Source organism: Furipterus horrens, unplaced genomic scaffold (genome assembly GCF_987537825.1).
Source record: "Furipterus horrens unplaced genomic scaffold, mFurHor1.1.pri manual_scaffold_4, whole genome shotgun sequence".
In the NCBI taxonomy this organism is placed as follows: Eukaryota; Metazoa; Chordata; class Mammalia; order Chiroptera; family Furipteridae; genus Furipterus; species Furipterus horrens.
In genome coordinates this window covers 11,470,710-11,484,133 of record NW_028327174.1, presented here as the reverse complement: position 1 = coordinate 11,484,133, position 13,424 = coordinate 11,470,710, and the positions used below count along the sequence as shown (strand labels likewise).

The 13,424-nt window shown below is 49.3% G+C and overlaps 1 protein-coding gene across 1 annotated transcript in view; it reads left to right on the top strand.

Moving 5' to 3' along the window:
* Positions 1-13,424, top strand: part of ABTB3 (ankyrin repeat and BTB domain containing 3) — a 270,479-nt gene that overhangs the window by 248,794 nt on the left and 8,261 nt on the right. The window contains exons 12-15 of the mRNA XM_090272559.1: positions 264-369; positions 5,984-6,086; positions 8,312-8,393; positions 11,862-11,930. Of these exons, the coding sequence (XP_090128685.1) occupies positions 264-369; positions 5,984-6,086; positions 8,312-8,393; positions 11,862-11,930 (360 nt within the window). The remainder of the gene's footprint in view (positions 1-263; positions 370-5,983; positions 6,087-8,311; positions 8,394-11,861; positions 11,931-13,424) is intronic.

The following is a 13,424-nucleotide window of genomic DNA, read 5'->3' as shown; positions in this document are numbered from 1 at the left end:
TAAATGATTAGAGCAAGAGAGAAGGGTCTAATGACTAAGTAAGCTTTCTCCAGTGAACCCCCTGGGAACAGACAGTGGATAAGAAGGCACACAGCTCCAGGTCCTGCCAGGGCAAACTGGGTGTGTGACGTCCAGGGGAATCTCTCTCAGAACCTGAGATAAATTTGTGGGCGTCTCTCCCTTGGGGGATGCATTCCTGGCAGCGACTTGCATGAGGTCGTGCACAGCGCCCTGCAAGGTGAGCCGATCTTTCTTTCCTGCAGAACGAAGTGATCAGCCAGCAGCTGTGTGTCATCTTCACTCACTGCTACGGGCCCTACCCCATCCCCAAGCTCACAGAGATCAAGCGGAAGCAGACCTCGCGCCTGGGTGAGTGTTTCACCAGCCCTGCCTTGCGAGGGGTGTTGCTTTGTGATTTCAGGATGGGAAGGAAGCGAGCACCTTAAAGAAGGGTGGGGAATATTCGAGAGCAAATAGATACCAGAGTCAGGCAGGTGGAGATCAGGATACCGCTTGGATTATGTGATAAAACTGGAAGATATACCTTAGGAGGATGGACAAGGAGACTCACCAATACCTTCTTCCCCTATTTGAAAGATTATAGGTGATAACAGTAAGAAGGTTTCTAGAGCCCTGCAGGCAGGTAGATTCTAAAAGCAAGCCAAGTGCCCATCAATAGGCAAGTGGTTAGAAAATCTGTGGTACATATGTACAATGGAATATTACTCAACCATAAAAAAGAATGCAATCTTACCATGTGCAATAGGATGGACGAACCCTAGGTTATTACGCTAAGTTAAATAAGTTAATCAGAGAAAAACAAATATGATGTGATTTCACTTATATGTGGAATCTAAAGAACAAAATAAACAAACAAAACAAACTCATAGGTGCAGAGAGCAGACTGATAGTTGCCAGAGGAGAGGAGGGTTGTGGGACTGGGTGAATAATGAGAAGGATTAAGAAGTATAAATTGGACCCTGACCCAAATTGGGCTCCATTGGTTGGGCGCCATCCAGCAACACGAAAGGTTGCCAGTTTGATTCCCGTTCAGGGCACATGCATGGGCTGCGGTGGGTTCAGTCCCCAGCCAGGGCAAGTATAAAAAGCAAACAATGGATGTTTCTCTCTCACATCAGTGTTTCTCTCCCTCCCTTCCCCTCTCTCTAAAAATACATTTTAAAAATCCTTAAAAAAATCTTTTTCTAAAAAAGTACAAATTGGTAGTTACAGATTAGTCACGGGGATGGAAAGTACAGCATGGGGAATAGAGTCAATAATATTGTAATAACTGTGTATGGTGCCAGGTGGGTACTGGAAATACCAGGGGGACACTTTGTAGGTTATATGACTACTGTCTAACCACTATGCTGTACACCTGAAACTAAAACAAAATATTGAATGTAAAAAAAAAGGGGGGGAAATGTTAAGGAAAAAAGAAAAGGAGAGGCTCACATATGGAAATTTTGTAATTTAAAAATTAATAAAACCATTACTGGAGGAAAAATAATAAAAGAAGCCTGAGCTGTGCATGGCGGCTGTCTCCGGGCCTCCCTGAGAGGACACACAGAGGACAGTCCTAGGTCATCATGCTCCTCGGGTGAGTCCTGCAGGGAGCTCGGAGGAGAGGGGAACAAGCATCCCGCCACTGCCCCCATCCCCCCACAACACACATACACGAGGGGAACCTACCTCAGCTGAGGACACCAGATGCTCTGAATCGCATCAGAGGAGCAGTCACTTTTATTCTTCTTGGACACTTGCACTGAGCCGGCCCCAGGCAAGCAGGTGACCTACCCCAGCTCAGGTAATCCTCAGACCACCCCAGGAGGCCATGTCACAGCTGGAGACGCAGGGGTGCTGCAGACCGCGCAGTATCAGTTCAGATGGAGCGGAGCCCTGGACCAAGTTCACCCAGAGCCTCTATTCCACCAGCCTGGGGGTTTCGCTTTGGGGATTTTCCAGGAGAAACCTGTCCATCAGGCACTGATTTCATGCAGAGGACCCTGGGGCTGCTGCAGCCTGGCTGACCAGCCTGGGGGAAAGGCAAAGACACACTCAGTGGCCTTGAAACCTGAGTCTTCTGTTGCAGGGCCTGTCTCCTTGCCGCCCGGGGAGTTATGAAATATTAAAGACATTTTATTATGAAAGGATTCCTTTTCCAATGAAGGTTGGGGAACTTTTCTTTTTCCTAGTTCCTTTTCCTACAAAGACTGGGAAACACTTGGTAAATGAGGCATCTGAAAATTCTACTCTTTAGCAAAACCACTACTTTTGAAACTGGTGGTCTAGTTTGCGTGAAGACCCTAAAGTCATGGAACTGTTTTAAAGTCTTGTACTTCTGTTCCTGCCATGAATAACTGGTTAGTTTAAATGGTAATGTATTGCTAAATGGAAAACTTAGCAGCTGAGCCCTGTGGGCAAACCTGGACATACAAAACCACTCCGCCTTGTAGAAAACAGGTATGAATGAAAATAATCCAAATAAAATATTCTAAGTACAACAAATTATAAAGACCAATCAAATTAATAGACTTCAGAGACTGAAGGCTCCATCCCCATGACATAGCAATAATCTGTCATCTGACAAGACACCCTTGTTCGAGTAAATATTTCCAAGGGCTGTTTTAATGGCACAGCATAAATTCTGCTTTCCTGTAGCTACAGGAGAGGAAGGGGTGTTTTGTTTTGTTTTTTTCCCTCCTGAACTTGCTGAGATTTCTTTCATCAGCAGTTTTAAGGTCCTTGTTATTTTTGCCAAGCCTTGGAATTCCAAGGGCTAGAACAAGAGAAGAAAGGCAAGCCTGAGAGGCTCAAGGCTCACAATATGAAAGAAAAAGGGCAGAATATATGTATATTTATCGATAAAGGGAATATGGAACATGTAGTGTTTTGCAGCTTCAGGATAGCATTTCAAGCTGGCATAACTAAAGGCTGCCAAACAATAGTTCTTTAGGCACCTGCTTTAAAGGAAAGATTAGAATGACCAGTGACAAGGGTCCCAAACTGGCATCTATAGGGGCCCGGCAGGTCGTATAAATGAGTGAAACAGGCTCAGTGTAAGACAATAGGGAATGGCAGAGACTATGGCAAACTGCTGAGTGCACACCTGGTTTTTTGTGAATACATTGTCCTCCTGCCATCTCAGTGAATTCTGGGAGAGAATGGTAATGAGAGCTAAAGGGAGGAGATATTAGTGATTTGGGGGTGATTGGAGGTAGACAGTGGGAGACAGAGTGAGCAGAGGGAGGCAGGCTGCTGAGCAGAAAGAGAAAGTCTTTAAAGCCAATGGAGAAGTTATTTTCGGTCAACTCTGAGGCCCTCCTCTGTAGCCTCCTTCCCTTTACCTGGATAGTTTTAGAAATTTGGAGAGGGAGGTTAATAATATTTAAAAAATTTGAAGATAGTGGGACTACGGGTGATTTTTACTTTTTATTGTTTTTTTTAAATATTTTTTAAATTACAGCTTCTTAATGGGAAGAGGTGACAGAGAATATGAGTGGAGGACCAACCACCAGGACCCCCGTCAGGGGCAGCACAGGGGCTGAGGGCTGAGTGAGAAGAGTCAGCCAGGAAGGCCAGTTCTGGGTCCAAGTCACAGCAGGGTCTGGGCAAAAATGGGGCCTGGCCAAGGGTTCAAGGTGCCATCAGACAGGATGGGCCCAACAGCTGATGGGTCGTGGTCCTCAGGAATCCAGGGGGTTGATTCCCTCCCTCGAAGTTTTGAAGCAGCCTAAACCCAACCATAGGAAACAGCTGGGATTTCATTTCAGGACAAACCTTTAACCCCTGGGGTAGGGCCCATCAACAACAAACAGGTCCCCCGGTTAAGAAGGGGCCTGATTTTTAAACAGGCTTCGAGAACAAGACTCTGAAGCAATGGTCAAGGCATTCTTTCATTCATTCAAAAACTTTTAATTGAGCATCTAGATGGGCAGTGTGTGTCAGCCATTTTGCTAAGTGCTTCACATAAATTAATTCACTTAATGCTCACTCTGACTCTATGATGTAGGTATATGATGGGTATTAGGATTCCCGTTATACAGGAAGGAAAACTGAGGCACAGAGTGGTTCAATAACTTACCCAGGGTCACTGAGATTCTGGCTTCAGAGCTCACATTCTTACTACTCTACCGCCTTCCTGTGCTAGACACAGAGGGAAGGATGTGAAAAGGGCAGGCAAGGTCCTGCCCTCGCAGAGCATGCCAGCCGGAGGGAGAGGCAGAGTGGATGCACAGTAGCGATGAGGCTACAGCAGGGACAGGACAGGCGCTAGGAGCACCCACTGGAGGACACTCGCTCAGCCTGGGTGGGATGCGCGGGGGAATCGGGCTGGCGAAGGGGATGTCTGTGCTGAAGCTTGAAGACCACGTAGGGGTGCGCCAGACGTAGAAGGCGTTGGAAGAGTGTTCTCGGTAGATGGAACAGCACGTGCAGAGGTGCAGAGGTGAGAGGGCACACAGCTCCGGTGGGAACCCGAAAGCAGCCACGTGTGGCTCAAGCCCACGTGCAGTTGACAGGGGGATGTGACTGAGGCCAGAGAGGGCAGCAGGTGCCCAGTCACAAGGAACCTTGTTAAGAAATTTAGACACTGCCTGGGCAGCACTGGGGAGCTATTGAAAGGTTTAGAGCAGTGGAGGGCAATGATCAGATCTGCCTTTAGGAAGAATGACTGTAGCAAGGTGGACCGTTAGATTGGGGGGACCAAGAGTGGAGGCAGAGACCCACAGAGGCTCCTGCGGTTTCCCAACCAAGAGGTGACGTGGTTCTAGTGAGGACAGTGGGGGGGGGGGGGTGAGAAATGGGGGATTCGAGAAACACTTCAGAGGAGGAAAGGACAGTATTTGTGGTGAACTAGATCTGGGGGAGCCCAGGAAAGGAAAATGTCCTGTTACCTTTACACAGCTGGGAGAGGAACAACTGGTAGATGGTGGTGCCATTCACAGAGACGAGAGACTCTGGCCAGAAGCATGTGCAGGCAGAACCTTTGTTCACATCAGCTGGGAGTGCGGTGGGTCCCCAGACTCAAGAACTTGGGTAATCTTCAACTTAGAGACTCTTGAAGGTCCACCCTGGGGTGCTGCAGCCCAAGTGAGCTAACAGGGTGAGCGACCTAAGAGAAAGCTCAGCAGAGGTGGAGCCTCCTTGTCCTCTCACCTAGATTGGGACAGACCCAGGAACTGAGCTAGGCGGACCGTGGTAGGGGCACAGATTGGGGTGGGGGGGTGCGTGGGCAGGGTGATATTCTCAAGTAGGCGGAGCACAGACTTGGCACCTTCAGCAGCCCCAGATCTAAATAGCCGAAATGACAGGTAAATGGGAGAATCCGAGTGCTCAACAATGCAGGCCCTTGAGTTAGAATGTCTGTGTTCAAATCCTGGTTTCTCCACCTGTCACCAGCTGGATGGAGCAAGTCACTGTAACCTTGCGTGCGCCAGTTTCCTCAACTGCATATCTGACAGCGGTTCTTATCCCCCAGGACTGAGTGACCTTACATGTGTTAGTGCCAGTTTGTGCAGTGCCTGGCACATCGTATGTGCCCGATAAGGACCAGTTATTATTGGAGGGAGGGGCAGGGGACTGGCTCATTTGCCCCTGACCCAGGGACGGAAAGGCTTGGATTTCGAATCACCTAGAACACAGTGGCAAGGGGACAGCTTCTCTCCACCACGTCCATCAGGCAGGGAGGACACTGAGCCCAAGGAGAGGTGGGAAGCTAGGGTGGGTGACATTCTTAGAAGCAAGATGGGCAGGAGTTTACCTTTGACACCTGAAAGTCATCTGAACTCAGCATATGGGCCTGTCTTCTCTTAATCATGAATAAGCTGTGAAGATTTTCTGTGAAAAACTGAATTCGAACGTTCCTTTGATTGATTCTGACTCCTTTTTGGTCACCATCACACCAATGAATATTTTATCCCCTGAAATCCAAACTTCACCCTTCTCTCCACTAACGCTGCCCTTTTTTCCCTTTCTGTTCTAGATCCTCATTTCCTCAACAATAAAGAAATGTCTGATGTCACCTTCCTGGTAGAAGGAAGACCATTTTATGCTCACAAAGTGCTGTTATTTACAGCCTCTCCAAGGTATGTGCCGTCGGTTTGGGGAGCAGGTGAATTATGAGTGTGGCAGATACTCTGAAGTTCCATTTTGCTGGTATCTGCACAAGACCGGCAGAAAATCTTCTCAAAATCAAGCAATCACGAGTATGGGGCATTGGTGCACCATATTCATAGCGGCACTATTGTCAATGGCCAGGAGGTAGAAGCAACCCTGGCATCCATCAGGGACAGACACAATGTGGTGTCTACATATATTATTCAGCCTTGACAAGGAAGGCAATTCTGGCACATGCTACACCGTGGATGAACCTTGGGGACATTACACAAAGTGACATAAGCCAGTCACAAAAAGACAGATACTGTATGAGTCCATCTATAGCAGGTCCTAGAATAGTATCCTGCGTAGAGACAGAAAATAGAACGGTGGTTGCCAGGGGCTGCTGGGAGGAGGTGGGATGGGGAGTTAGTGTTTAATGGGCACATGGTAAGTTCTAGAGATTGGCTGCACAACAATGTGAACAGACTTAACATTAACATTACTGTACACTTAAAAAGGGTTAAGCTCTGGCTAGTGTGGCTGGCCTGCAAACCAAAGGGTTGCCGGTTCGATTCCCAGTCAGGGCACATGCCTGGCTTACAGGCCAGGTCTCCAGTTGGGGGTGCGCAACAGGCAACCACACATTGGTGGTTCTGTCCCTCTCTGTCTTCCTCCCTTCCTCTCTCTCCAAAAAGTAAATAAATAAAATCTTTTTTAAAAAATGGTTAAGGTGGTAACATTTTGTGTTATGTGTTTTCCACTGACAATTTAAAAAAAGGCAACAGGGCAGCCACCAGCGTAAACAGCAGCACCTTTGTGTGGCTTCGGTGCCTGTAATTCCAGGCAGATAGAGCACATGAGGGGCGGAACTTAGCAGAGTGTGGAGAGCAGAGCATGGGTCGGTTTTAGCTCCTTCAGCCAGGTGCCTCGGGAGGTGAACAACCTGAAACCCCACATACAGCAGCCTTGGGAGGCCTGTACCCCAAATGTCAGGGAACTTGGGCATCAGCCACCAGAGTCCACAGGTCCTGGATGTTTCTTTTCCCTGGCGGTGAAGTTGACAACATAGGATGCCCTCCTGCCAGCTCCTCCACTGCCCTTCCTCCTCCCTTCAGTTTGAGATGAGATGGGGCTGGCCATGGGGAACCACACCATCCAAGGACCTGAACGGGATTGGCAAAGCTGGGCAGAGGAGGGAGGGAAGAAGAGGGGTGCCGAAATGAGGAGGGGGCAGGCCTCCGGGGCGAGCAGGGAATAAGGAGTCTGCTAGGGAATGTGTCTGACCAGCACTCCCTGGATCCTAAAAGCATCCTGGCATCCATAGTGCCCCCCCCAAAACCAAATACAATCCCCACATGTCTGCTTTGCCACCACAAGAAAACTATGCCGTCCCTTGCATAGTTCTCAGTTGCAACACTATTGAAAAACCGGATTGATATTGTGCCGATGTTAATGTCTTAATTTTGACAAAGGTGCCATGGCTGGCTGTGCAGGACGTTAACGTTAGAGGGAACTGGGTGAAGGGTAAAAACAGGAATTCTCTGTACTATCTTTGCAACTCTTCTATATGTCTCTAAGTACTTCAAAATTAAAGGTTTTATTTAAAAAAAAACAACCAAAAGCTAGAAAGCTTATTCCTAAATATATGGAGTGTCAATGTGTTCCAATGAGAGGGTCTCTACCCTCAAGGAGCATATAGTTTAGTCAATGGCAGGGAAGTGATTGACAACCCCAGACGGAAGGTCAGCAGTAAGGGGAGCCTCAGGTCATCAACAGGTGTTGATTAAATGCGCACGATGCATCCCATAGGCATTGGCTCTCAGGATGCAGCACAAAGGGCAGAAGTGCCTGCTCTTCTGGAGCAGAGGTTGTGTGGAGGGGGAAGGACGGGAGTGGAGAATTCCAGGGACAGCAGAGGAGCAGGAAGCCCGAGCTCAGAAAAGAGTCCCCGAAGCAGGCAGCCTTTGTGGATGGGGTTTTCAAAGGCCTCCGTTCTTCTCCAATCACCTGTTCGAGAAAGACCACTGTTCTTTTGAAGTTGAGCGTTAACTTTACATTGGCTCATGGTATCATCCAGGGAGGGAGAGGGTTAAATTAAGAAATCTGTGGAGAATGTAGTTGTGTGTCAGAGTTAGGGGGTTAGAAGAGCTGAGTTTCTTGTCAGCGGAGAGTGTGTTTGTGAGTCTTTTTCTGTTCTTGTGTTCCTGCTCAGGTTCAAAGCGCTCCTGTCCAGCAAACCAACAAATGACAGCACCTGCATAGAGATCGGTTATGTGAAGTACCCCATCTTTCAGGTGAGCCCCTGCGGTGGCCTCGAACACCGCAGTGGTGGGCGCAGGGCTCTGGGCCTTGGCCTGTGGATCAGCCACTGCAACACATCATCAGTCTCCCACCCTGCTGGCCCCTCCTCATGCTGCCCTAACCACTTAACATCCGTCCATCCCTACACTGTTACTTGAGCACCTACTATGTGCCCGACGCTGTGCTGGGATCTGGAAACACAGGGTAGAGGACTGTCCTCTCCTCGGAACTCCCAGTCCAGAGAGGGTAAATTAGAGTAATTACTTAATTATATGAGGGGTGTGTGAAAGGGAGGAGTGAGCCAACGTGCTGTGGCAACTCAGACCAGGGAAGTTGGGGAGGGCTTCCTGGATGAGGTGTTAGCTGGAATCTTGAAGGCTAAGAAGTTGGTGAGCCATAGCAAGGCTTAGAACTTAACAAAGGGTCAGCGGAGAGGGGAAGACAGGTGAAGTCCCAGAAATGCAGTTGAGCCCAGCGTGAACAGGAAGGAACCACAGTGGACTTTAGAGAATCCAGTGTCATTTTAACATTGATCTGAACCTAACAAATATAATAGGAAAGGAAGGTGCTTTTGTCACAAGTCAGATGACATCACCTTGTCTCTTTCCCATTTGGGGAGGTTGATACCATTAATGATGGGTTTTGGTTTATGTGGCATCTGAGGGGACACAGCGGCCCTCTTCCCTTTCCCACCCTTCCTTCGTGCCTGAATCATAAGGACATTCCTGCAGCTCACAGAAATCCCCCCTCCCCGTATCGGCTTTGCAGCCGTATTTCTGGAGCTCCAAGTCTCATCCAGAGCCTGAAACCTGTGGGCTGCTTCCTGCCATGCGGGGCAGACCTACAGGGAGATTGGGGTCCCTCCGTGCTGTCCTCCCACCAGCCGGGGTTAGTATGCCAGCATGCGAGTCCTGGGGACAGTATTTATCACATTCTGAGCAGGACCTTGTTTCCTCCAGTTCATTCAGTTCTGGACGGACAGTCCTGGAAAGAGCAAGCAAGTGGGTAAGACTTGAGCCAGCCCTCCGGAGACTCACGTCCTAAGACAGCTGATGAGACATCTCAGAGACCAGCAGGAGGCCAGGCTGGCCGTGATCAGAGTCATGAGGCAGGGTCTTGATCCGGACATTAAAGGACAGAGCTGCATTCCAGGATTTAAGGACTACATTCCCATTTAAACAGGCTCCTCCCGCGGTTTAAAATCAGTGTCCCTGGTGTGACCTTAGACAAAATAGCCCAACCTTTCTGAGCATCGGTTTCCTCATCTAGTGGATGGAAGAGAGGGTATTCCGGGGCCAGGAACAGCATAAACATAAAAGCCACAGGTGGGAAGCGCTGTGATGTGCTGGAGGAAAGGTGATTATCCGTCCACTGGCTGGGTCTTCAGGGATACTGGAGATTGAAAAGACACATAGGGACCCTATAGTGTGAGCCAAGTGGAGAGAAAGCAGGCCGGATGCTGGCTCTTCCCCCCACCATTGACCCTGGTCCCCCAGATCGTGCCATTCAGGGGGCTGCCAGGAAGACACCACGCCCTCACACTAGCCCGTAAAGCCTGCATTTCCACCATTAGGGATGTATTCCTTTGATGATGTTGAAACTTCAAAATAAGGAATTCTTCCCAAATAACTACTGGCAAGGCACTCTCTTCTCCGACCCTCCTTTTCCCCAATTTTCACAAGTTCATCATTATCCCCTCTCTGGTGTGGGGTCTTGCAGAGATTAGTGAGCAGGAGGACATCTGGTGCTTCGCAGCCATTGTTAAGTGCGTGGTTGTTTTCTAAGTCGGAGCTGATAAACCGTGTCCCTGCTTAGCATGAGTCCCTGTTGAATAGGCTACTTTGGATTAAGCATTAGGGAATGGATGAAAGAGGTGCCAAGGCCAAGGCCAGTCTAGGAGGGCCGTCCCACGAGGGTGGGGGTCGCAGAGAGGAGGCTGGAGTCCCATACGTACAAGGGCCTGTTTCTTCATTTCCCAGCTCCTCACCGAATTTTCTGTGGAGAACAAAGTGGCCACGGCCCTTTCTGGAGTGGCGGCAGCTGTTAAGTTTAAACGATCCCACGAGACTGCTGCTTTGCTTTAGGGTGAGGGAGGAGGAGCAGGGGTGAAGAAACCTTAATGGGGCTCCAATTGTAAATGAGGCACTAGCCTCTGGCTGCATGTGGTTATCTGGATTATTCTTGCCATGTTTAGAGAGAAAAACAACTGAGGCCCAGAGAACTTAAATGATATGTTTCCCCTAGTCTTAGTACTAGTTAGTGACAGAGCCAGGATTTGGCCAGCTGTCGGGTGCCAAAGCCTAGGTAGCTGGTTCTGGAATTCTCTTCCTAAATGGGAACAATGCTAAAAACAGCTCCCATTTCCTGAGTGCTTACTACATGTAAGGCTTAAAGCTGGCGGTTCTCCACCTGGGCTGCCTATGAGAATCACCTGGGGAGCATTGGCAATGCCCAATGACCAGACCATGAATTAGACCAATTAGATCGGAATCTGGGCTGGAGACCAGGCATCAGCATTTTGAAGTTTGGAGCCTGAGCTAGATGCTGGAAAAGGGTGTGTCCCCAGCTCTCTGAGTACTTGAGATGGGGGGCATGCACTTACACCGTTAGGCCTGGGACTAACTGGGAAGCTTCCCAAATGAACTTGTCTTGCAATAGGCACTCAACAAATTCAACCGCTTCACTGAATAAGAGACCATCGCGGGACAGCAGAGCCCGGAGGAACCAAAACCTGTAATTGCTTCTGACCGGGGAAGGCATCCTGGCCACAGGAGCCTCAAACTCCTGTAAGGGGCAAGGAGCAGGCCCCGGGGACTTTCCCCTGTGCCCGCCTTCTTCCCCATAAAAGAAGAAAAGCCTCATTTGTGGCTAGAAATAGGCCAAGTCGGGCTGAATCCAACCCAGAAGGAGGCTCCCCAGGGCCTGTTCACTTCACTTCCGTGCTGACAGGAGAATTTTAGTAAATGCGGCTGCTTTCAATGTCCTCCCCCCAAGCCTGCTTAACATCACACGTGGGCAAGAGCCAGACGCAGCTGAGGCTGCACCTGCGTGCGGGGCCTCCGTGCGGCTGTGCACACCATTTGAATCCCTGCTTCATGCAGGTTGACAGCTGCCAAGAAAAACAACTCCATAACCAGGCCACTCAGCCTAATGACGGTTCATTTCACCCCCCCTTGCAGAAAAGGCTTGTGCTGGCAGAGTCTGAAGGTGGCATGGGACAGCCCCATTTAAATGCCATTAGCCCGGGGTTTCCACTAAGGAGCAACATTTCAAGTCCACGGCCCACCCTTGAGTGAATGAGATAACAGGACGCAAGGGCTTTGTAATGGCTTTTAGGGTTATTGTTATTGGTTTGGGCTTTATTAAAGAAAGGTTCCGGGAGAATAAGTTGATTTTAATACAGCTTTCAGATGGCTGTGTCTGTGTCGCTGATGCTTTCCTAACTGTGTCCTTTCTTCCAGCTGGTCATGCAGTATCTCTACTACGGTGGCCCAGAGTCACTTCTCATTAAAAACAACGAGATAATGGAGGTAAGGAATCTGCCATGTCACTGGGGGCGGGGGCACACCTCTGTAAACAAACCCAGGTCACGGGCACTTGTTGGCAGGTCTGGGAGACCCCTGTTGGTTTTGCGTTCAGATGCAGGCTTTGGGGCCCTCCTGACTCCTTAGCCCTCCCCGCCCTCTGCTCCCCCAAACAGGAGGCTTCTCATCACCCCCTGGAAGGCTGGGCTGCTCAGTGCACTAGCCCCACCCCTTTCGGTGAAACTTAATTTTAACTGGCTTTGGGGGATGAGGTAAAGGAAAGTGACGGAAGAGGCTGAGTTTCCCAGCACAGCTGGGGCTCAACATCATCATTAGGAAGTATCCTTGATGACCTCTCCCTTGTCACCTATAAGAGAATTCTTCCATCTGAAAACGTCCTTCAAATCACAGCACTGTCCCTTCTCAGAAGCTGAGAGCCCATTACGAAGCTCACGTGGCCTCACTGCAGTTGACCGCCCCTCACTCCGCAACATCTTGGCGGTCGCTGACTCCCTTCTGCCTTTGGTCAATCAGCATGACCCAGGGAACCAGGCTGTTCCTGCTCTTGGCTGTCCAAGGCCAAGATTTCCCCTGCTCTTTCCTAGAAGTGGAACCCTTTTTGGTTTTCCTCCTCCAACCTGGGAGCTTTGGACCAAAAGCCAAAATCACTCTGATTGTGAACAAAAGAGACAGGACCCCACTCAGGTGTCTGAAGTCCTGGGCTGATCAGAGATGTCAGACGCTATTGGTTGTTCATGAGGTGACCCCACACAGTGGTCAAAACATGGGCTATGGGTCAGACTGGGTTTAAATCCAGGCTCTGCCCCTTCTGAGCTGTGTGATCTGGGACAAGTTATTTAACCTTTCTGAGACTCAGATTCCTTACCTATAAAATGGAGGTAATAATATCTATCTCATTGGGTTTTCAGGATTTTAAGAGGTTTTGTGTATTAGGTTCTTAGAATAGTGCCTGGCACACAGTGGGTGCTATAAAGGCTGTGCACCCACTGTGTGGCCCCTTTTATCCTTTTCTTGCTCTGTGAAAGCCTCCATGGTCATTCCCCTTATCTCAGCCCCCACCCCCCGAAAGTTAACTCCCTTGTCTCTCTGGACCACCCCACCCCACCCGACACTTCTCTACCTCAGCACCAGCATGTCGTCTTAAGAACGTGGGCTCTTTTGTAAACATTTAAAAAATTCTTTTTAAATCAAAAGAATGAATGTACATTTAGATCATGTAAATAATACAGAAGGGTTTGTCAGAAGAAGCAGGTCGCTCAGCTAAAGGCACCACCCTCCTGTCCTTTCCCCAAAGTTAGTCCCTTTGAACTCCCGTTTTAGCTCACTCTTCCCCTCCCCCAAGCCTTTCACTCTCTCAAGACACATCTGTTGAGCATCTCCCCAGCCACGTACCTGACGTGCTCAGGGCCGGGATACAGCAGTGATGCAAACAGACAGACATCCCTGCCCTCCCAGACTCTAGGGAGGGTGACAGGTGCG